At 45.3% G+C, this 24,589-nt stretch overlaps 1 protein-coding gene across 1 annotated transcript in view; it reads right to left on the reverse strand.

Annotated features, from left to right (window-relative positions):
• LOC138284410 (intestinal mucin-like protein) overlaps positions 1 to 24,589 on the reverse strand; it is a 329,644-nt gene that overhangs the window by 294,373 nt on the left and 10,682 nt on the right. Inside the window, exon 3 of the mRNA XM_069223147.1 lies at positions 9,912 to 10,459. Coding sequence (XP_069079248.1) covers positions 9,912 to 10,459 — 548 coding nt within the window. The remainder of the gene's footprint in view (positions 1 to 9,911; positions 10,460 to 24,589) is intronic.

A 24,589-nucleotide genomic window follows, 5' to 3' on the forward strand; every position in this document is an offset into this window, starting at 1 on the left:
AGATAAACTTACAGATAAGGAACTCTTAAAAGGCCCACAAAAGAATTCCCAGGGAGGGGGTGGCAACCATTCCTTCTCCTGATTTGGGAAAAAACCAGGGACATATGATAGGTCAGGGAAATCCAACCCCAAATGTATGGAGTGTAACCAGTATGGTCACTATAAAGGCGACCTCCAGTGCTCCAAAAGGGCACCGTCCACTACCGGACAGACACCTGGGTTGACTAGTGTAGCGCTTGGGGGGGAGATGGACCCAAATAGCTTTGGGGAGCAGGTAGAGATTTCCCTAGTGTCCCTGGGAGAAAGAGAAATGGTGCCCAAAGCCCACATGCCCCAAAATACTTCCAAGTACAGGCAGTGGGTCACCATTAATGGGCAGAAGGTGGAGGCTCTGTGTGACACAGGAGCCAGTATGACTACTATCCAGAGTCAGCTGGTGTCAACAGAGCAGATAGTCCCTAATACATTCCACCAGGTCATAGTCGCTGACAATCGTGAGAGTCACCTACCGGTGGCTCTGGTTCCCTTTGAGTGGGGGGGGGTTTCGGGTACTCTGAAAGTAGTTGTGAGTCCTGCCATGCCTGTAGATTGTCTGTTAGGCAATGATCTTGAGCACACTGCTTGGAAAGAAGTAGAGCTCAGATCTCACCTGGAGATGTTAGGGTTACCTGAGTGGGTCTGCATGACCACAAGGTCCATGGCTGCCCGGGAAGGGAGTTAAGGGTGTCTGGAGCCTGGAAAAATTGCCCAGACAGCCCCCAAAGAGGGGGGCCAGGGGTGCGGGAAACCCAGCTCCAATGTTCCCACGGTGGTAGACGAGGTCCCTGAGGAAGAGGAGGCCCCTGAGCCAACCGGGGAGGACATAGCTGCCCTGGGTAACCTACCTGAACTTGCTGGCTGGCAAGTAGAGGGGGGCCAACCAGGGAAGCATTCTGCAAGGCACAGAGAGAATGCCTCACCCTTGAGGGTCTGAGGAAGCAGGCCACAGACCACGCAGCAGGTGACACCTCTGGCGCTCACCATATTTACTGGGAGAATTATCTCCTTTACAGTGAGTGTAGGATTCCAGGTCCTGGGGCACACCGTGTGCTGGTGGTCCCCCATTGTTACCGGAAATTCCTACTAAGCCTGGCTCATGACATTGCCCTAGCAGGACACCTGGGCCAAGACAAGACCTTTTACAGGCTTAACACCCACTTTCATTGGCCCAGAATGAGGAAAGCCTCAGATAACTTCTGCAGAGCTTGCCCCACCTGCCAGGCTAGTGGGAAGGCAGGGAAACGGCTTAAGCTCCCCTGCTCCCACTCCCAGTCGTTGGCACCCCCTTTGAAAGGGTGGGCATCGACATTGTTGGTCCCTTGGACCCCAAAACTGCCTTGGGCAACAGGTTTATCCTGGTTTTGGTGGACCATGCCACCTGCTATCCAGAGGCAATCCCTCTGAGAACCGTTACTGCAAAGGTGGTGACCAGAGCCCTGTTGGGAATATTTACTTGTGTGGGATTCCCTAAGGAGGTCGTGTCTGGCAGGGGCACAAACTTCATGTCTGCATAAATGAAGACCCTGTGGGATGAGTGTGGGGTGACCTACCGGTTTACCACCCCTTATCATCCTCAAACCAATGGGCTTGTTGAGAGATTCAACCAGACCCTGAAAGGCATGATTGGTGGCCTGACTGAGGCCATGAGGCGTAAGTGGGACGTCCTCTTACCCTGCCTGTTGTTTGCTTATAGAGAGGTGCCCTAGAAAGGGGTGAGGTTCAGCCCCTTTGAGCTTCTCTATGGTCACCCTGTCAGGGGACCCCTAAGCATTGTTAAGGAGGGCTGGGAGAGAGCTCCCCAGGCCCCTCCCCAGGATGTGGTCAGCTACCTGCTGGCCCTCCGCAAACAAACCCAACGCTTCTGGAAGCAGGCCCAGAGTAACTTCGAGGCCAGTCAAGAGGTGATGAAGGAGTGGTACGACCAGAAGGCCACTCTAGTTGAGTTCTCACCTGGAGACAAAGTTTGGGTGATGGAGCCAGTAGAGCCCAGGGCTCTCCAGGACCGCTGGACTGGCCCCTTTGAGATCAAGGAGCGCAAAGGGGAGGCCACTTACCTAGTGGACCTCAAGACCCCTAGGCAACCCCTAAGGGTCCTCCATCACAACCGGCTCAAACCTCACTTTGAGAGGTCTGAGGTCAGTATGCTCCTAGTCACCGATGAGAGCATGGAAGAGGAGAGTGAACCTCTCCCCGACCTCCTCGCTGTCAAAGAAGGGGATGGGTCAGTAGGTGGTGTCATTCTCTCTGACTCCCTGACTCCAACCCAGAGAGGGGACTGCTATGAGCTGTTAGAGCAGTTCTCCCCCCTGTTCTCCCTTACACCTGGACTAACCCACCTCTGTGTGCATGACATTGACACAGGTGACAGTGCCCCTGTAAAGAACAAAATTTACAGGTTGTCAGATAAGGCGAAGGCCAGCATCAAGGAGGAGGTCTCCAAGATGTTGACTTTGGGGGTTATTGAGACATCCAGTAGTCCCTGGGCCAGCCCTGTGGTATTGGTTCCCAAGGCTACTGCCCCAGTTGCGAAACCAGAACTCCGGTTCTGTGTGGACTACCGGGGTCTCAATTCAGTCACCCGGACTGATGCTCAACCCATCCCCCGAGCTGATGAGCTCGTTGACAGGCTAGGCGCTGCCAAGTTCCTGAGTACGTTCGACCTTACTTCCGGGTACTGGCAGATTGGCCTGACTGAGGGGGCTAAAGAAAGATCTGCTTTTTCCACCCCTGATGGCCATTACCAATTCCGGTTGGTTAACGGGGTCCTAGCTGGTAAAGATGCCTTCTGTGCAGCTTACCTAGACGACATAGCTGTCTACAGTTTCAGCTGGGAGGAACACCTGCTCCACCTCAAGGAGGTGCTTCAGGCCCTGCAACAGGCAGGCCTGACCATCAAGGCTAGTAAGTGCCAGATTGGGCAGGGTTCCGTGGTGTACTTGGGACACCTAGTAGGTGGTGGAAGGGTGCAGCCGCTCCAGGCCAAGACTGAAACTATCAAGGCCTGGCAAACACCTAGAACACAGACTGAGGTGAGAGCCTTTTTGGGCCTCACTGGATACTACCACAGGTTCGTCAAGGGCTATGGTACCATTGTGTCCCCCTTGACAGAACTCACTTCTAAGAAACAACCTAGGTTGGTGAATTGGACAGAGGCCTGTCAGAAAGCCTTTGATTCTCTGAAGGAAGCCATGTGCATGGCCCCGTGCTCAAGGCCCCTGATTACTCCCAGGAATTTATTGTTCAGACAGACGCTTCAGAGCACGGCATAGGGGCTGTTCTAGCACAGCTGAATGAGGAGGGCGCAGACCAACCAGTAGTCTTTATTAGCAGAAGACTATTACCCCAGGAACAAAGGTGGAGTGCTATTGAGAGAGAAGCATTTGCTGTGGTCTGGCCACTGAAGAAGCTAAGACCCTACCTGTTTGGGACTCACTTCCGGGTTCAGACAGACCACAGGCCCCTCAGATGGCTCATGCAGATGAGGGGTGAGAATCCAAAACTCTTAAGGTGGTCCATTTCCCGACAGGGGATGGACTTTACGGTGGAGCATCGCCCAGGGGTTGACTACACCAATGCTGATGGTCTCTCCAGATACTTCCGCCTTAGCGATGAGAGCTCCCAGGAGGTCGGGAAGCTCTCCCCACTTTCAGCTGGGGGGGACACGTGTTAGACCTGATATGCCTTAGGTTGGTCACCCCTAACTTTTTGCCTGCCTCCCTCCACTTTTTGGACCCTGTTTTGCTGGCTTTTAGACTCTGCGCACTTTACCACTGCTAACCAGTGCTAAAGTGCATATGCTCTCTCCCTTTTTAAACATGGTCACTTTGGATCATACCTGATTGGACTATGTAATTTACTTATAAGTCCCTAGTAATGTGCACTATATGTGCCTAGGGCCTGTAGATTAAATGCTACTAGTGGACCTGCAGCACTGGTTGTGCCACCCACTTAAGTAGCCCCCTTAACCTTGTCTCAGGCTTGCCATTGCAAGGCCTGTGTGTGCAGTTTCACTGCCACTTCGACTTGCCATTTAAAAGTACTTGCAAAGCCTAGAACTCCCCTTTTTCTACATATAAGTCACCCCTAATGTGTGCCCTAGGTAACCCCTAGAGCAGGGTGCTGTGTAGGTAAAAGGCAGGACATGTACCTGTGTAGTTATATGTCCTGGCAGTGTAAAACTCCTAAATTTGTTTTTACAGTACTGTGAGGCCTGCTCCCTTCATAGGCTAACATTGGGGCTGCCCTCATACATTGTTGAAGTGGCAGCTGCTGATCTGAAAGGAGCAGGAAGGTCATATTTAGTATGGCCAGAATGGCCAATACAAAATCCTGCTGACTGGTGAAGTCGGATTTAATATTACTATTCTAGAAATGCCACTTTTAGAAAGTGAGCATTTCTTTGTACTTAAATCTTTCTGTGCCTTACAATCCACGTCTGGCTGGGCTTGGTTGACAGCTCCTTGTGCATTCACTCAGACACACCCCAAATACAGGGTACTCAGCCTCACTTGCATACATCTGCATTTTGAATGGGTCTTCCTGGGCTGGGAGGGTGGAGGGCCTGCTCTCACACAAAAGACTGCCACACCCCCTACTGGCACCCTGGCAGACAGGATTGAACTGAAAGGGGACCTGGTGCACTTCTTAGCCACTCTTTGAAGTCTCCCCCACTTCAAAGGCACATTTGGGTATAAAACAGGGCCTCTGCCCTACCTCATCAGACACTTGCTGGAGAAGAAACCTGAACCAGAAACTACATCCTGCCAAGAAAAACTGCCTGGCTGCTCAAAGGACTCACCTGTCTGATTTCTACAAAGGACTGCTGCCTTGCTGTTGGCCTGCTGCCTTGCTGAACTCTTGTCTGGCTGTGGAAGTGCTCTCCAAGGGCTTGGATAGAGCTTGCCTCCTGTTCCCTGAAGTCTCAGGACCAAAAAGACTTCTCTTTTTCACTTGGACGCTCCGTGCGCCTAAATTTTCGACGCACAGCTTGTTCCGCGGCGAGAAAAACGCCGCACACCGACGCTGATCGACGCGACGCCTTCGGGACGACCGGAACTTCGACGCACGGCTTCGCAAGGACAACGCAGCCCGACCTCCAGAGGAGAAATCGACGCAACGCCTGCCGTGAGATCGAAATTTCGATGCGCAGCCCCGCAGAACGACGCGCAGCCAGAAAACAAGCAGGAAAATCCACGCACAGACCCGGGACATCTGGTAATCCCCGCGATCCACAGAAAGAGACTGTCCACGCGCCGGAAAATGACACACGACTTCCCCGCGTGGAAAATAATGACACAAGTCTGTGTGTGCTGGGGAGAAATCGACGCACACACCATTTTTCCACATATATCTTCTTCTGTGGCCCTCTGAGGAGATTTTCCACTCCAAACCAGGTACTTTGTGCTTGAAAGAGACTTTGTTTGCTTTTTAAAGACTTAAGACACTTCATATCACTTTTCAGTGATATCTCTACAAATTCACATTGCAACTTAATTCGTTTTGACCTACAATTATCCTGATAAATATTATATATTTTTCTAAACACTGTGTGGTGTATTTTTGTGGTGCTATATGGTGGTATTGTATGATTTATTGCACAAATACTTTACACATTGCCTTCTAAGTTAAGCCTGACTGCTCGTGACAAGCTACCAGAGGGTGGGCACAGGCTAATTTTGGATTGTGTGTGACTTATCCTGACTAGAGTGAGGGTTCTTGCTTGGACAGAGGGTAACCTGACTGCCAACCAAAAACCCCATTTCTAACAGTGATTCTGCCACAATTCAGTGATTTGCTCTAATATTACATATGATTAAAATACCATCAGAGCAACATTTTGATTCTTAGTGTAAGACTTTTCATCCTTGCTGTGGTCTCCCTCAACTTTTTGCCTCTGTTTCCCAGGTTGTTGATGTGTGCTGGACTCTGTTTTCGCTGTTTTTGTTACTCTGGGCACTTTACCACTGCTAACCAGTGCTGAACTGCAAGTGCTCCTATACAAAATGTGTATGTAATTGGTTCATCCATGATTGGCATATTTGCTTTACTGGTAAGTCCCTACTACAGAGGTGCCCAGATCCTGTATATCAAATGCCACTAGTGGGCCTGCAGCACTGGTTATGCCACCCACATTAGTAGCTCTGTAAACATGGCTCAGACCTGCCATTGCAGTGTCTGTGAATGCAGTTTTAAACTTTAAATTTGACTTGGCAAGTGTACCCACTTGCCAGGCCTAAACCTTCCCTTTTCTTACATGTAAGGCACCCCTAAGGTAGGCCCTAGGTAACCTCAAGGGCAGAGTGCAGTGTATGGTTAAGGTAGGACATATAGTAAAGTGTTTTATATGTCCTGACAGTGAAATACTGCTAAATTTGTTTTTCACTGTTGCAAGGCCTGGTGCTCTCATAGGTTAACATGGTGGCTACCTTGAAAAATGATTAAAGTGTAGATTCCCTTTGGGAGCGGATAGACATGTAGAGTTTGGGATCTCTGAGCTCACAGTTTAAAAATACATCTTTTAGTAAAGTTGATTTTAAGATTTTGTGTTTGAAAATGGCACTTTTGGAAAGTGAGCATTTTCTTGCCTAAATCATTTCTGTGACTCTGCCTGGTTGTGGATTCCCTGTCTGGGTCAGTTTGACAGTTGGGCTGGTTGCTCCTCTTACTAGACAGTGACACAAAGGGAGCTGGGGTGTAGCCTGCCTATCCTGATGAGCCATCTGTGCTAGGAAGGAGGGGAGGAGTGGTCACTCACACCTGAAAGGGCTGTGCCTGCCCTCACACAATGCAGTCTCCAACCCCCTGGTGTGTGTCTGGGGTCAGGCCTGGCTTGAATTAGAGCTTGCCTCCTGTTGTTTGAAGTCTCAGGGACAGCAAAGGCTTCTCTCTGCCAGCACCTGAAGCCTCTGCTGAGACTCCTACTCTGCCCAGTGGTGCTCATCCAGTTTCTGGGACCCTGAAATGACAGACCAAGAGTGGGAAATCCACGCACGACCGCTGTGCAAGGAAAAGGTCATCGCAACTCTGACCCGTGGCTGAAAAATCTACGCGCCGCCAGCTTCAGGGCTGAAAATCGACGCTCGCCTGCAGGTCGATTGAAAGATCGACGTAAGCGGCTGGAGAAGCGATGCATAGCATCGCTGCCGGAGGCTGGTGAGATCGCGACCCAAGCTGCTTGCTTTTCGGATCATCGTGCGGCAGGATTTCTGACGCAAACATCACTGGGCATGTAAAAACGACGCAAGGCCTGCCTGGACCCTAGAGTACGGTTTGAATCGTCTCATCGCTCTCCTGGGAAGCGAAGAAACGACACACGCCGACTTGACTGAAGGAGAAATGATGCACTGTCTCGCTCGTGAGTGATATCGACGCATCGCAAGCCTTGTTTGATGCACACTCAACCGTGGGGGGTTATTTTTGATGCACCCAGGTACAGTTCCATGCTAACTGCGTTAGCGTTGTGTTTAAAATTACATGAAGACTGTTTTGGGTTTTTAATTGATAACTTGTCTTGTGTATTGTGGATTTTTGTCATTTTGGTCTTGTTTTGTTTAGATAAATATTTTCTTTTTTTCTAAACCTGTGTTGTGTCATTTTGTAGTGTTTTCCATAAGTTACTGTGTGTGTTGGTACACATACTTTACAGCTAGCACTCTGAAGTTAAGCCTGCCTGCTCATGCCAAGCTACCAAGGGGGTGAGTGGGGTTTAGCTGAGGATGATTCTCCTTTACCCTGACTAGAGTGAGGGTCCTTGCTTGGACAGGGGGTAACCTGACTCCCAACCAAAGATCCCATTTATAACACTTAGCATTCTGGCATTTGTGTTTGCCTATTTGAGAAAATATAAACAAATACCAATCAAATCTGATTAAACATTCTCCACATTATTCATTTTATCTTCAAGTTGCAATGAATTATTGAGTAGAAATTATACCAATATGTTAGACCTGTCAGCCTTAAGGTGGTCCTCCCCCAAGCTTTGCCTGCTTGCCTCCATCTTGTCTGGATTTTTGCTCTGTTGGATTTAGGACTCTGTGCAATTTACCACTGCTAGCCAGTGCTAACATGCTTGTGCTTACTCCCCTAAACATGTGCTGATTGTGTATTTTAGTTCTTTCTAGAGTGGTATACTATATACCTGTGGCCTATAAATTAAATGCTACTCATTGTGCTACAACTTAAGTAGCGCTTTAAAACATGTCACGGGCCTATCCTTGCAGCCCAAAGAAAGTGTCTCACTGCCATGTCAACTTGACATTTAAAACTCCTTTGCCAAGCCTTAAACCCCCCATTTTTACATATAAATCCCACCTAAGATAGTGCTGTGTAATCAAAAGGTAGGACACGTACTTTTTCATGCCCTAGTAGTAAAATACTCTCACATTTATTTTTTCACTGCTATGAGGCCTACCCCTCCTTAAGATAACATTGGGGGTTGGAATTCCTAAACAGGAGGTGTTAGGTTCATCATGTTTGGTATCTATGAACTTGTAATGATAAACCCTCTTTAATGGTGAAGTCAGATGTATAGTAACAAGTTGGAAAATGCCACTTTTAGAAAGCTGGCATTTTTCTGGCCTTAGCCCCCTGTGCCTGCAGCCTGTCTTAGGCCACATGACTGGATGTAACTGACAGTTAAGACTTTGTGAATTCACCCCAGACAGTCACACAATAGTGGGATTAGCAGAGCCTGAATGGTCCATTAACTGACTTGATTGGGGGGCTGAGCTAAGCACAGCAACACTTGCACCTGAATAGGCTGGACTGTGCCACCACACAATAGGCTTAACAGCCTTGTATTATCAGTGCAGCCAGATAGGAGCCAGACAAAGGGAGGCAGGAAACTCTTGGAATTTCAAAGAACCCTTTAGGAAACTTCTCCCAGCTTCTAGGAGCAGGACGGACACCAGGGTATAAAATAAATAGGGCTCTCAAACCCATTCTTTAGAAAACTACGGGACCTGTGGAAGTACTCTCATGTGACTGCCTCCTGCTGTGACCTGCTGCGTGTCCTGCCAGACTGTTGCTGTACCTGGAAGGACTGCTTTGCAGTCCGAAGCCTGCATTGAACCTTCAAAGGTCAGCCCTGCATCTTCAGCTGCACCCAGGACTTCAGAAACGACTCAAAGAACTAGTCTAGTTGGCCTCCTGTTCAGAGCCATGGGAACATAACAGTCTCCCACCATGCTGAACCCGCACCTGGACCCAGCCTGAGTGACTTTTGAACCCCCAAGAGGTCACCATTCACTCCTGGATCCCTGGTTGTGGTGCTAAAGATGCCCATGTGGCCATTTTCTAAAACTGAGGACTTGCTATTTTGAACCTTAAACTTTAAAAAATCATAACTCTGGTCATACTATTTGGATGTTGATGGTTTTGGTGTCAAATAATGTATTAAAATGTTCTCTATATTTCGGAATTGGTTTGGGATTTTTACGGTGTTGTGTTTTCACTGTATTGAGGTTTGTGTAATACATAAATACTCAAAACATTGCTTCTATGTTTAGCCTGTTTTTCTTGTGCCAGGTTACCCAGGGTTCAACACAGTTTAATTTAGTGACTTTTTATGGTTTAACCTGCAAGGGATTGTGGCTGATGCTCTACCAGGGCTCCCGCCCCAGTCAACAAACAACCCAGTTTCCCACACAATATATAAACCTTAATGTGCTGAAAATAATATATTGTTTGAATGGATGGGCTGGATCATAAGACCAAAAAGGTACGTGTTTGAATAACCTAACGTTGTTTTTTTTTTTCTTTTTTTTTTTTTTTCACTCTTCTCCCAGGGTGCACATAACCCTCAGCAGTGAAATGTTTAACACTCTTTTAGGAGAGGTCAGGTATGAAAAGACATGTGCCTGCTGCCTACTTACCGCAAGTGAAGTACTTTCATAACGACTAGATGTGGTTTCTGATGATAAAGTGCTGATAGAAGTAGTTCCAGAGGAAGAAGGACCAGCTGTAGAGACCGTAGTGGAGGAAATACTGGTTTTTGTGCTTGTTGAGGAGGGCGTAATGCTTGTTGTGCTGGCTGAAGATGTTGTGCTGGTTGTAGGCCGAGATGTTTTAAACGTGGAAGGTATTGATGTTGATGTTTGACAGCCATCAAAGTTGTAGCTATAACATAAAAATCGGACTCTATAGTTTAAGCATGGTTGATATCTTTGTTTAGCATCGAAGCAAATAAGTCCAATAGATTTGTTACATATCACATCCTCGTTAATTGTCGATATTGGTGTGTAAGGGAAACTTTCTGCTATGCATTGGATATCTCTTGGAGACTTGCAGATTTCCTTTCCGGCAGCTTCGATATTCGTAATTGTCTCAAATTCTCCTGCTCCCGCCACTGGCTTTGTCTTGTCAAACCATTCTGTCCAGGCCAGGGTTTCCAGCGCTAGCTTGCAGTCAGAAGCAAGTGGCTCTGTGGTAGGAAAAGATAGATATGAGTATATCTTACATTGAATTACACGCGTGTAACTTCTTTGTCAGAGAGCCTCACTTTTTAGATGGATTTTAGGTAACCTATGACAGAGAAGGTTGCCTACTGGTTTTTTCATATGTAGATTTTTCTATAGAAAAAGGTGATTTTCTCTCAATTCAATGGCACATAATTTCATTTATTGTTCAGAGTTTGGGCGGGTACACGCCATAGATTCGCCACACTATCAGTAATTAAAAACTGTGAAGTGATACATATTAGTATTTACTTTCCTCATGTTAATAAACAATTGTAATTATGACAATGCACATTTTTAGATTCATTTAATAAAAAGTATTAGGCATTATCTGTACTTTAAGTTAGTTGCAGTTCTAATTTGCTACGCCCAACTGTTACCGTAGCTTAGATTCTCAGATATGTGCACAAGAGCAAAATAAAGTCCTCGATCTTCCGGCGGCCACTTTCCAGCTACTCGAGTCAAAAACTAAACTACTATAGACATGTTTCAAGTGTATGTACTATTAATTGCTGCAGATCTCACGAACGCTGTCTCTAGTGACACAGTACCAGTCGTTTCATCATTTATATGGATACATAGAGGTATGGGAAAAGTTACTGTACGCAGTCAATGTACGTCAAAGTATGAATGGTTTAGTTCATTAGAAAGCCAAATAAATATTTGAAATAAAAAGATAAAAAATAACGAAGTCTATAAAATGTTCCTTCAAAAGGGTAGAACATCACAGTTTCCACAGCTTAAAGTTTGACTTTGTAAACCACAGACACATTCCTCATTGCGCTGAGGGAAATTATTGCTTAGGCCCATTGTCAGGAAGATAGAGGCTCGTTTTTTCCGATCCCTGCAGAAACAAATGTTTGCACTGGAATAGGAATGCTAAAGCCCAGATTTAAGAGTGCCTAGCTCCATCCTTAGGACACATTAGCATCATTTTTTTACGCTAATGTGGCGTTAGATGGACAAAAACGCCACACCGTATTTACAAGCATTGCACCCCTTTGTAAACCCTTGTGCCACATTATGCCTGTGCCATGCATAATATATGCAAGGGGGGCCGAAAAAGTGGTGCAAAGAAATCTAAGAGATTTCTTTGCATCATTTTTACCGGCATTTTTAACACCTGCTCAAAGCAGGCGTTAAAAGGAGGCTCCCACTGGTTTCAATGGGCCTTTGGGTGCTTTGCGGGTTTAGCATCAGGATTTGTGACGCTAATCCTGTAAAGTTCCAAACTAGCGTAAAAAATGATGACGCTAGTTCCCTAACTACTACATGGTGTGCCATATCTCGAATACGGCACACACATGGTGGCATTATCAGGATGCTACGGTGCCCAACGAAAGTGGAGCTGCACTTGGTGCAGCCCCACTTTTCATAAATGCGCCCCTAAATTTGGAGGTTTGCAAATGTACTCGAAATGTTTCCATGTGAATTTCAGCATGTCAAACCTCCCAAAATGTACAAATTCAAAATGTCTTGTGTACACTGGTGGAATGTGTGAAGAACTGCAAATTATTCCCCATTCGGATGGGGAAAACTAGTGAAATCAGTTATTTATTGGACCCAATAGAAACAGATTCCCGGAGCCTTGTTTTATATTGGTCTTTAAAATATCGCTTCCTTCTTCCCTAGTTTAATATTATAATTTCCCCATTAAAAAGTTTCTTTAACCTCAAATGTAAAATTCACAAGGAAGCCCTCTATATGGGGTTGTGTCTTAAAACATCTACTTTAAGATGGCCTTCAGACACATATGGAATGTTGGAACAAATTCTGCAGTGGAAGTATGAACTAGAGTATGTGTTAGAAATGTTGGCAGAGCTGTGGCTGTCAAACATTTCTATGATGAGCCTGTTTGACCAATATGCAATATTGCAATTCACTAATATGCAATTATATCAATCACAAGATGTGATTCTTACATTGCTTAGAGGGTTACATGCCTCCTGTAAATATTTGTGCATGTCAAAATATAATTTATCGGCAGATGATAAAATCAATATATAAGTAATATTTAAATATGTTGATATGTTTGTAAATATATGTATTATTTGATGTTAGTGGAACCAATGCAAGATAATTTTCCACCCTCCCCAAGCTCGGAGAAGTGTTGGTGTTGTTGCTCACAACTTGTAGAGGAACTTTTTGACCAGTAGCGAGAGGGATTCGGGAACTACTGGTTGTTCCCCTTGGTCTCCTGTGCAGGATTGGCCACATGGTATAGTTTGACATTGTCAATGGAGAAAAAATGATTTTCTTTGGCACCTGCCAACGGTGGTAGAATTACAGTTCGGGTACGATGGATTCCCAAGACTGGAACTGGTGCTTGATAAGAAGGACCAAATTCCTTTTTCACAGCAACCTTTTCACGTACTAGATCCCCAACTCTAGGAATCTAGCCGGTAGGCCTTACAGGTACATCCTCGATTCCTGTGGAGGCAGCACTGATAGAAGAATTGTCATCACGGAATTGTTATAAATTCCGTAAGACAGTGACAAGTTAATTTACGTCAAAGGGTGTTTCCGCTGCCTCCACGCCAGGACCATCAAGATCTAAAACATGCATTTGAGTTCCAAAAAGGCAGTCATATGAAGTACGACCCCCCAGGGACCTTCTAGGAAGATTGTTAAGTGCTCTCTGAACTCCAGACAGGTGATTAAGCCAACTATGACCCGTACCTAGGACTCTAGCTGTTAAACATTGCTTTAAATCACAGTTTAATCGTTCCATTACACTATTTCCCTCGGGAGGAAATGGAGAAGAGTACTGGAGTTGGATCCCCAACCAAGCCATGGCGTCCCTGAATGCCCTTGATGTGAAAGCAGGGCCCTGGTCCGAGTGGAAAGTCAGAACTGCATATGTACCAATAAAGACTCGCAGATCTTTAATAACAGTCCGAGCGTCAGCCGAGCATTGTGTCCACACCCATAGAAATCTGGAGCAAGAATCAATAGTGACTAGAATATACTTGTATGCACTGTCCGGTGTTAGGGGACCGCAATGGTCCAAGTACCCACATAGTAAAGGTTTATTTGAAATCAAGAGGGGTGTCTGCGGCGGGCGTTTGGCAGTTGAAACTTTTATTTGTTGGCAGATGTCACAACAAAGGAAATACTGCTTGGTCTCTTTGTAGACACCTGGCCACCAATAGCAGGCTTGTAAGATTGATTTTGTAGCCACCACACCAGCATGGACAGATGCTACCCCTTCAATTGTGGTTTTGTTGGGAATTTCTCGCACCCCTACGCCTGGATCTTAACTTCTTTGTTCAGGAAACCTCCCATTCAGTAGGAATATTTGTCAGGAAATGCTTCTGGATAGGGCGTACCATCAGCCATAGCTTTCAGGGCAGTCCATATGCCTGCATCCGGTTTCGAACTCAAGCGAGTTACTGCAGCAACAGCAGCTACAGCCACTGCTGACTTTGCGGCTTCATCAGCCAATGTATTCCCAGCAACGTGTACTCCAATGTGCTGGTGTCCAAGTGTGTGTACAACATGGACATTTGGTAGCGTTTCCTTTAGATCAAATCAAATCAAATCAAATCAAATCATTAACATTTATAAAGCGCGCTACTCACCCGTGCGGGTCTCAAGGCGCTAGGGGAAGGGATTACTGCTGCTCGAAGAGCCAGGTGTTGAGTAGTCTCCGGAATGCGGAGTGGTCCTGGGTGGTCCTGAGGATGGTGGGGAGGGTGTTCCAAGTCTTGGCCGCCAGGTAGGAGAAGGACCTCCCACCCGCCGTGGAGCGGCGGATGCGAGGGACGGCGGCGAGAGCGAGGCTGGTGGAGCGGAGAAGACGGGTGGGAGCGTAGAAGCTGAGGCGGCGGTTGAGGTATTCTGGTCCCTTGTTGTGGAGGGCTTTGTGTGCGTGGGTGAGGAGTCGGAAGGTGATCCTTTTGCTGACGGGAAGCCAGTGCAGGTGTCTCAGGTGTGCGGAGATGTGGCTGTTGCGGGGTATGTTGAGGATGAGGCGGGTGGAGGCGTTTTGAATTCGTTGCAGACGTTTCTGGAGTTTAGCGGTGGTTCCTGCGTATAGGGTGTTGCCGTAGTCCAGGCGGCTCGTGACGAGGGCGTGGGTCACGGTCTTTCTGGTGTCGGCGGGGATCCAACGGAAGATCTTTCGGAGCATGCGGAGGGTGAGGAAGCAGGAGGATGATACGGCGTTGACTTGTTTGGTCATGGTGAGAAGTGGGTCCAAGATGAAGACGAGGTTGCGTGCGTGGTCTGAGGGGGTCGGTGCGGTGCCAAGGGCTGTGGGCCACCAGGAATCGTCCCAGACGGTCGGGGTGTTTCCGAGGATGAGGACTTCCGTTTTGTCTGAGTTCAGTTTCAGACGGCTGAGTTTCATCCATTCTGTGACGTCTTTCATTCCATCTTGCAGGTTGGTCTTGGCGCTGGTGGGGTCCTTGGTGAGGGAAAGTATCAGCTGAGTGTAGGAGGTGATGATGATGCTGTGTTTGCGTACAATGTCGGCTCATGTAGACATTGAAGAGTGTCGGGCTGAGCGAGGAGCCTTGTGGGATGCCGCAAATGAACTCGGTGGGGTCTGAGCGAAAAGGTGGGAGGTAGACTCTTTGGGAGCGTTTGGAGAGGAAGGAGGTGATCCAGTCCAGGGCCTGGCCTTGGATCCCGGTGGAGCGGAGGCGGGTTATTAGGGTGCGGTGACAGATGGTGTCGAAGGCAGCCGAGAGGTCGAGGAGGATGAGGGTGACTGTTTTTCCGTTGTCCATCAGGGTTCTGATGTCGTCTGTGACTTTGATGAGGGCGGTTTCTGTGCTGTGGTTGGCTCGGAATCCGGACTGAGAGGGGTCGAGAAGGTTGTTGTCTTCAAGGAAGTTGGTAAGCTCCTTGTTGACGGTCTTCTCTATGACTTTGGCAGGGAAGGGGAGGAGCGAGATGGGGTGGAATTTCTTCAGGTCGCTTGGGTCAGCCGTAGGTTTCTTCAGTAGGGCGTTGACTTCAGCGTGTTTCCAGCTCTTGGGGAAGGTAGCAGATGAGAAGGAGCTGTTGATGATGGTCTGAAGGTGCGGGGCGATGATGTCGTCGGCTTTGTTGAAGATAAAGTGTGGGCAGGGGTCCGAGGGGGCACCGGAGTGGATGGAGTTCATGGTGGCTTTGGTCTCTTCTGTGTTGATGTGGGTCCAGGCGTTGAGGGTGATGGCTGGGGTTGTTGGTTCTGTGGTGGTCGGCTGGGTCTGGTGTCCGAAGCTGTCCTGTAGATCGGTGATCTTAGGATAGAAGAAGGTGGCGAGGGAGTTGCAAAGGTCTTGTGAGGGTGTGATGGTGTTGGCTTTGGCGTTGGGGTTGGAGAGCTCTTTTACGATGTTGAAGAGTTCTCTGCTGTTGAGGCTGTTTTTGTCCAGTCTGTCTGTGAAGAAATTCCTTTTGGCGGCGCGGATCAGGTGATGGTGTTCGCGGGTAGCGTTCTTGAGGGCAGTCATGTTATCTGCGGTGTGGTCCTTGCGCCAGGCTTTCTCGAGGGTGTGACAGGTTTTCTTTGATTCCTTAAGGGTGTCAGTGAACCAGAGAGGTTTTTTGGTGTTGGTCTGTCTTGGGAGGCGTCTGAGGGGAGCGAGGTTGTCTGCGCAGTTGGTGATCCAGTTCGTGAGGCTGAGGGCTGCGTCGTTGGGGTCGGAGGAGAAGGTGGGTTGGTTGACAGAAGTCTGTGTTTAATGGTGTTGCCTTTAAAATCTCTGAACCTATTCTGACACCAGTAATGCAGGTATTCATTGAAGGACTGGACACAATATTACGAATCACAAATCAGTGTATACTGAGCAGGATCCGTATGTTCCAGTGCCATCACCAGAGCTTTGAGCTCTGCTAATTGTGCTGTGCAATCCCCTAGGGCTTGCATAAATGTATGGAGTGGACAGAATTTATTGTCCTCCATATAGCTGCTTACGACTGCGCAAGCAGCAGAGTATTGATGCTTTGTGCCTATTGCAGGTTGTGCTGGTCCATCGGTGTGCATGACTCTGTGATATTGTTTGATGGGCAATGTGTTTGCTGGAATTGGATATTCCAGCTGGTATTGCAGAACTGTTTGCGTTTGTAACATTGGGTCAAAGATGTAGTCTACATCAGTGGCTGTCAAAGACATGGCCCATTGTATCCAACGTGGATGTAATGCTTTAGCGTTTGGGACGCTTGCTTTTGTGACAGCCTCTAGGGCTGGAATTTAAGAAACAACAATAATGCGTTTTCCCTGGGCTAGAGGTCTTTCTTTATTGACAGCCATCTGAACAGCAGTGAGAATTTTCTCAGTGGGAGCAAAGTGTTGTTCTGCTACTGAGTACAAATGTGATTTGTAAGCTATCGGGTCAGTTTCACCCTCATTAAAGGTTACATAAGTGAAACCAATGGCCCCAGCAATTACTCTGATGACCAAGTGTGTTTTGTTGTCCCTCGTGTGTAGGTGTTGTGCTGCAAGCATGTCTGTCTGCAGTTCCCTAAGTATTCATGTGTGTTTGACTGTCCAAAATGTACTTGAAAAGTCAGGACGTATTAAGTCATATAAAGGTTTCATGCGTGAAGCATAATCTGGAATGTAAGTTCTGCCAAAATTTTGAAAACCCAATAGAGATTGGAGGCTCTTTCTCTTTGCTTCACTCGATAGCTCATATCCCAGAAACAGGACGCTGAGGAAGGCTATTTTTGTTTTTTTGAAGTTGAATTTGCAGCCAAATTCAGCAAATCCCACAGCAATGCGGGCTACCCATCTTCAATGTTGTAGCAATTCATCATCCATAAGATAGATCATCTACATAGGACAATGCTTCAGGATCAATGTTGTGCTAGATTGCAGTCACAGGAGCTGCAAACAGTCCTGGGCTGTTCTTGTCCCCCTGAGGTAAATGACAGTATTTATTCTGGGATGCTGGTGCGCTAAAACTTGTTAAGTCACTACTCTCAGGCGCTATATTCTGGCAGAAAAAAACATTGGAAATCTCCAGTGTTGTTTTGTATTTTTTACGCACTATGTTGTTCATCAGTGCTGTACTATGTGAGTTTTGTATAGCATATGTGCGTGTATGACTGTTTAAGTGTCTGTAGTCTAAAACTATTCTGTATGAATGGTCCGGTTTGGCTACTGGAAACAAAGGATTATTCATTGGGGAGACACAGGGTTCAATTACACCCTGGTACTCTAGTTGTGTGAGTATTTCTCTCACAGGTGCTTTTGCTTCATGTTTTATTGGATACTGAGGTTGGCGTTGAGGTTCATTTTTAATGGGAATTACATGGTAGGGAGATTCTTTATCCCATCCTTCATGATTGCAATATAACACAGGTGCCTGTGCCAATGCCCAATCAATGGCATAGGATTCAGTGAGTTCCTCCGGAACAAGGGGCAAGAAAGAATGTTTAATAACATCTTCTCCACATGGGTGAGTATGGACAAATTCAGGTGGCCAATCTTTTTCGCCCAACAAGACATCATATATATTTACAACACGATCCCAAAGTTTGTGTCTATTATGCACTCAATGTCTCCTTCTAACGGTAGCGTTACTTTATACACCCTATAGGCGTGGAGACACGCATGTCTGCAGTTTCTACTTGTAGAAAGTCATCAGTTTCTTTCACCTCCAGATGCTCTAGAAGACTGCGGCGAACTATTGTGACCTCTGCCACGCTGTTCAAAATCAGTTAAGTTGCTGATGTCAATCAAGGCATAATTCCGGCTGAGTGGAGAAGATTCTGCAGTAATCGCAAGTGAAGAAACAGAAGCTCAGAATACACATCTAGGAGGCAAGTGAACTGTGTCCTTGAGAACCAGCAAAATATTGCACTGGAAGACTCAGAGAAGAGGAATCAATCAGAAAAGAACCAGAGACAACGGAATTCCATTCTGAGAATAACAAAAATGAATCAACTGCAACCAAAAGACTGCTAAAAGAGTGTCAAATTGAAAGTATACATCACCAGCAGTGACTTATCTAGAATCAGTGTATGCAGATGAAGAGTAAGATTTGGAAGTTTATGATTTGACTAACTGTGGTCAGTTCATCTTTGAAGACAAGCCACAATGAGAGGAAATCCCTGAACATTTGCTAAAATCCTGGTGAACTTTGAATTTAAATTTTGAACTTTAGAAGACTTTATTGATTTTTGTTGCAGTGCCACTTTTCTTAAATATTCCCCATAATGTTTAGCCAGGCCCACTATCTACTCTGCTTATCTAGTGGACCTCTTGGAGCAGAAGAACAAATAATACTATTGAATGCATGTTATGTGCATGGCATACTATGCGCATTAGAGTAAAATTAAATGTAAAATAGTGAGCTGCTATGCCTATAATCGATTAGCATAGGCTACCATTAACAAAGAAAAGGCCACAAATTACCTAGAGTCCCTTAATCTGACACAGGCTGGCAATCCGTTTCCTGAAGGACAGTTCATTTCAATATATGCTATTAGTAAGAAGCCTAATCATACACTGTTGGATATTTTTCTTTAATATAGGTTGAAAAACTTGTTTAGAGAACTCTATTCCACTTTGTCACTGACCCCCTATTTGACACGCCTCCGTTGCATTCCTCCCCTCATTTCATGGATCACCATGAAACATGAAATTCAATGGTAAGATAATCATGTTAATCATCTGCTAGATATTGGACAGGTTTGTCAAAATACACTGAAGATACAAACTATTGAATGTAGGTGTCAAAATGGAATTTGCAACTTAACCATAGACCATATTTGTGAATTCTTTTACATAAAATTCACACAAATGTGTGCATTTAATGTGATGGAAGATTGAACAAAAATGTTCCTAGAGTCTGATCATTATCATAGCACACAAGTCCAGAACATTTAACTTTTTGGTTAAAGTCCTTGAATATCAAAAGGCCTCATAATAACAATGCACTCTTTGATGCAAAAAGAACCACCAATTGTTGTGTCTACATATTGAAAGTGACAGAAGACATCTCGTACCCCATCAGAGAGGAAGAGTTGGCACTTTGTTGTGAGCAGACGAGCGGTCTATGTCCTAGAGGTAGACTCTGCATTTTACATTTCAAATTCTTAATCAAACTTTACCATATAAAGTTCAAGATGCAGAGGCTTAGGTTGAGGACAGATGCCAAATGCAATAGAGTTCCATAGCATTTGGCATATGATATTAGCAACAGTCTCTAAAATGTTAAACCACATTACCCCAGAGAAGCCTCAGATAGCCTAGTAGGGCTGGTAAGGGAGTTTCCAGTGAATGTAAGAACATTTACCTCTATACTATTATTAACCACTAAAAGGCAAGTGCCAAGATTTTGGTGGCATGGTAGTCTGTCTATTTTTACAATTTAGTTAGAGGATTCTGCACATTGCAGTAAACGATTCACATAATACAGCATGAGGTTCTCCGTGGACCTCAAAGCTCAACAATATTTAGGAACCTAGACTTGAATATCCAGTGGAAGGTATACCGTTTCTTGTTAGAATATCAGAAACTAATGCACACATTTCACAAGCAAATTGAAATAAAAGAAACAGCTTATGAATGGAAGTATATACGTATTTGCATGTGACATTTCTGTAGTGTGAACTTAGTGAAAAAGCAAGGAACAAGGCACATAGTCAAAGATGAACAGATGGTGAACAAGTTATAGCAGGGGAATCTAGGAGGTAGACTGTTAAGGCCAGATTTACTGAAAGTGGTGCAGCACTTTGCTACGTCAAAATTGGCAGTGTCACATTGCGTCACTTAAAAAATGCAGGGATGTGCTGTATTTATTAGAATACGGCGCACCCCTGCATTTCCCCCTGCACTGGCGCTACATTGAGCTGCCTAGTGCCAATGCAGGCATCCTTGCACCATCGTGCATGGATGTCTGTGTTGAGGGGTTTGATTGTTTATGTGCGGGATGGTGTCCCTTCCGGCACATAAACAATCACTAATGGCGATTTGGCACTTCTGTGTGAAATGATTGTTTATGTGCAGGAAGGGACTTCTCCCTGCACAAAATAATTATTTCTGGCATTTTGCTCTTTCTATGCTTGCTCCATGCTAACGCCACCCCTCGGATAGCGTTAGATTTTGGCGCTGCCTCAGGTTTAGGAAAACATGTAACTCTGGGGTAGGGTCAAAATGCAATAGATGTTGATGTGACATGCCAACAGCAACACCCATTGCACGCTCCTTCCACACAAAGTGCTGCATGTGAAAGGGCCGTATTTACAAGGTGACATTAAGACCCAAAAAGTGGCTTAAAGCCACCTTGTAAATAATGCCCAAGGCATTGCTCCACATAAGCGTCACATAAAATGACGCACTGGTGGCTCTAGGGGCTCATAAATATGCCCTGTAATGCCTTGTGTTCTTTAGAGAAGTGAATTATCACTTTATTCCTAAATTGGAGCAGCACGGGTGGCAGAGTGGGTTGATCCTGATGGCTACGGGGATGTTGTTCTAGAACTTGGATGCAATGATGAAAAATGTCTGCTGCCTTGTTTTTTTATGCTTCTTAGTTTGATGGTATCCTGGCTGCTGGTGTGCCGAAAAGCACCAAAGATGGTCAGCTTATCTGCATGATAAGCAGGGGTACTTGTTGTGATGGCTTTGTTTGGGTGAATGGAGTGACAATTTAGGGGAAATTATCCTCTTGAAACATTCCAATGACATTGTTGCATGCAATTTATATTTTCCATACTGATACTTTGCTGTTTTGGTGATAACCATATTTTGCGTAGTATTCACCCAGATCTTTGACTTCTTTAGCTTAACCTGTTGTTGTTGGCTATAGATCTTTGTGCACTTTACTCCAGCCACACCATTCTCTCCCTTTTAAACATGGTAACATTGGCATACACCTAATTAGAACATTTGCTTTTCTTATAAATCATTAATTTATGGTACTACAGGTACAAAGGGCCTGTATTTTTCATACTGCAAGTGGGCTGCAACACTCATTGTGCCACCCACTGAAGTTGCACAGTCAATCATGCCTACAAACCTGTTCCTAATCCAGTATGTGCAGTTTTGAACTGTTAATTCAACCTAAAAAATAACCCTTTTGTTCGGTATAAACCTTCCTTTCTAATAACTGTAAGCCACCCCAAAGGCAAGCCCTAGGGTGCACGGAAGTAAAGTATGTATACGTAACGCTTTAAATGTACTGTAATATCCTAAGATGTTTTTTACTTGAACAAGGCTGGCTCTCCCATAGAATAAACATGGTTCACATTATAACTCTTTACGATGCATAACTTCAGCTTAGGACTAGCTAGAAAATTTAATCATTGTAATTGGAAAGTAACGTCCAGCCTAATGGGCAAGTCTGATTTTAAATGACTATTTTGAAAATTGCCTTTTTTCAAATTTAGCATTTTACTGCCTAAGCCAAATATAACTTTCTTACAGTGTTCAGCGTCACTTGACTGTTATTGGCTCTCCTGGAGAGAGATGTGTATTGCTGTGCCCAGCCCCTTCCTGGGCACCTAAGGATAGGCTGTGGGCTTCGCCCAACCCCTTTCTGACTTCATAAGGTGCTGGAAGGGTAGATGAAGCTCACACCTAGGCTTGCCACCCTTCTGTTTCTCTAGTTAGTCTTACAGCAATCCCAGTCGGGGTAGAGAAACTGACCAGAATTGTTCCCACCCTGTGGGTGGGAAGATGTGCCCTTCCCACCCACAGGCTGGCACTGAACTTACATTAGGACTACACAGATCTCTTATCAAAACACTCCTGGACCTGTGTAGATCAGAAAAAGAACTGCCCTGCTATCTGATGAACCGGCAGGAAGACTGGACCTGCTTGCCTTGAACCCAGGACCCAAGAAGTGACTACAAGGGGCATTTTGCTGACCTTCTATTTGAGCAACAGGGACATAACAAGCTTCCAGAGCCTTTTCCTGCTTTCCAGTCAACAAGCTCCCTGTGGACATCAAAGCTTAAAGATATATGGGAACCTCAACTGGAATATCCACTGGAATATACATGGTCAACTGGTAGAATATTACAAACTAATGAACACCTTTAACCCATAGATTTAAATAATAGAAGTAGCTTATGATAGGGAGTATGTATGCACGTATATGTATTTGTTAGTTTTGAGGTGCAAACTTAGCCAAAAAGCAGGGAGCATGGCACAGGTCAAAGACAAGCAGACGTTCACAAAGTTATACAGGAGGAAGCTGGGCTGTGGGCAGTTAATGCATTGAGTTCTTTAAAGAAGGGAGCTACCAGCTCATTCCTAAAGTGAAGCAGCATGAGGGGGGATGGGATGTCCTGATTGATAAAGGGATGTTGGTCCAGAACCTGAATGAAATGATGGAAAATGTCTCCTGTTTTGTTTTTTCTTTTTACACTTTTTAGTCTGAAGTCTGATGGTAAACTGGCTGCCGATGCACCAAAATCCAAAAGACATGGCAAGCTTGTCTGCAAGATACACAGGGGTACTTACCCTGATGGCTTTCTAAATTATGCAGCTGTTTTTGATGATGGTGTAAAACAGCAAAGTGAGACCATCAGGATGAGGGTGATGTGATTATATTTCTTCAGTCCTGGAATTTTACGAAACTGCTGCATATGTAAACTGCACATAATACATACACAGCTTATCAAATTAATTAGCTGCAACTGAGAAACAATACTGTGATGTATTTAATTACTCATCCATTGCTTTAAATTTAAAACATATTAAAATTCAAAATGCAACAAAAAAAACTACTAAACTAACTTTGGTCAACAGCGCACCTGAACCCCCAAAACTGGACTAAACCTTCTCCTGTCTCCATCTTACCACCAAGTAGCACACAACTAATTTCACTGAGGAATTCATAAATAGCCTAGGGACCACAGAAGAGGAGAGACATCTGCCAGGAATTCTCAGCCTTCAACCTTCACCCTTTCACTCTTGCTCCTCTCACTGCCACATTACAAGACCACTGAGCCCAAATGAAAGCCAGCAATCTTCACATCTTCTAGTTGGTGAAAAGGAAAGAAATCATCCAGTAGGTGAAAAAGAAAGACATCGCTATACCCTCAAGCTTCACTTGCAAAGAGGAGAAGAGGGCAGGGGAGCTCTGTCTTAATGGTCAAAGACTACTCCAGCAACAGAGGATAAAACTGATTCAGAATGGGGCAGAAGAAGAAGTTTCTGTGGGGAACACATACATTGAGTCCATGCATGCAGGACCCCAGAAGGAGCAAGTGTCCTGTGAGTACTAACTTCTGCTAAGTTCTGCACTTGCCTCATTACATTCCCTGTGGATACATCCAGAAGCTTAAAAGTTACACTGATATAAAAAAAGAGGGGGAAGTATGGTGTTCATAAAAAAAGTAAAGGTCGTACTGGGTTGCCGAAAGTAGTTTTATTCCATTACAGAGGCCCCATCCAACACCACCAACTGCCAGCTTTTTACCGCTCCTCTCCTTCTACGTTCAATCCTCGCCTTGGATTCTCCTCTTACCATTCTAAGTTCTACAAGCTATGACATACTACACAACTACCCCTTTTACAAACCAAGAGAAAGAAAAAAACAAGGAAAAGAGGGAAAAAAAACAAAAAAAAGACCAAAAACACAGTATACATATATACAAGTTAATCCCACACATTTTTACATTTGAGTACCACCACACAATTTAGATTCCACATCTTGGAATCCTCCGTTCTTACTGCGTTGTTGATCAGCTTCACAACCCTTATAGGTTTGGCTTTATCAGTATTTCTCCCTTTACCCACAGGCTTGTGAATCAAAACCCAATCTCCAACTTTAACTTTGGTTACGCAAGATGACTTTCTGTGATCAAAATATTCCTTACGAGCTTTTATTTTTTCCTTTTCATCTCATCTCCAACACTTATCTGACACCACCACACCAGTCCTTGCTTCCATATCATTCATCCACCTAGGTGACACCAATATATTGGGATGTCTAGCCTAGAGTAATTCAAAAAGTGTTTTACCAGTAATGGCGTGAGGTGAGACTCTCTATGCTTTAACCCTCTTAATTACTTCTTTCTTCCAGTTCAATCCACTAACTTTAGGGAATGCTGTGGTCTCCTTCAACACCCTATTAAATCGTTCCACCATGGCATTGGTTTCGGGGTGGTACAGCGCACATTTCTTATGAATTATAGAACAGTCT

Source organism: Pleurodeles waltl, chromosome 3_1 (genome assembly GCF_031143425.1).
Source record: "Pleurodeles waltl isolate 20211129_DDA chromosome 3_1, aPleWal1.hap1.20221129, whole genome shotgun sequence".
Lineage (NCBI taxonomy): Eukaryota > Metazoa > Chordata > Amphibia > Caudata > Salamandridae > Pleurodeles > Pleurodeles waltl.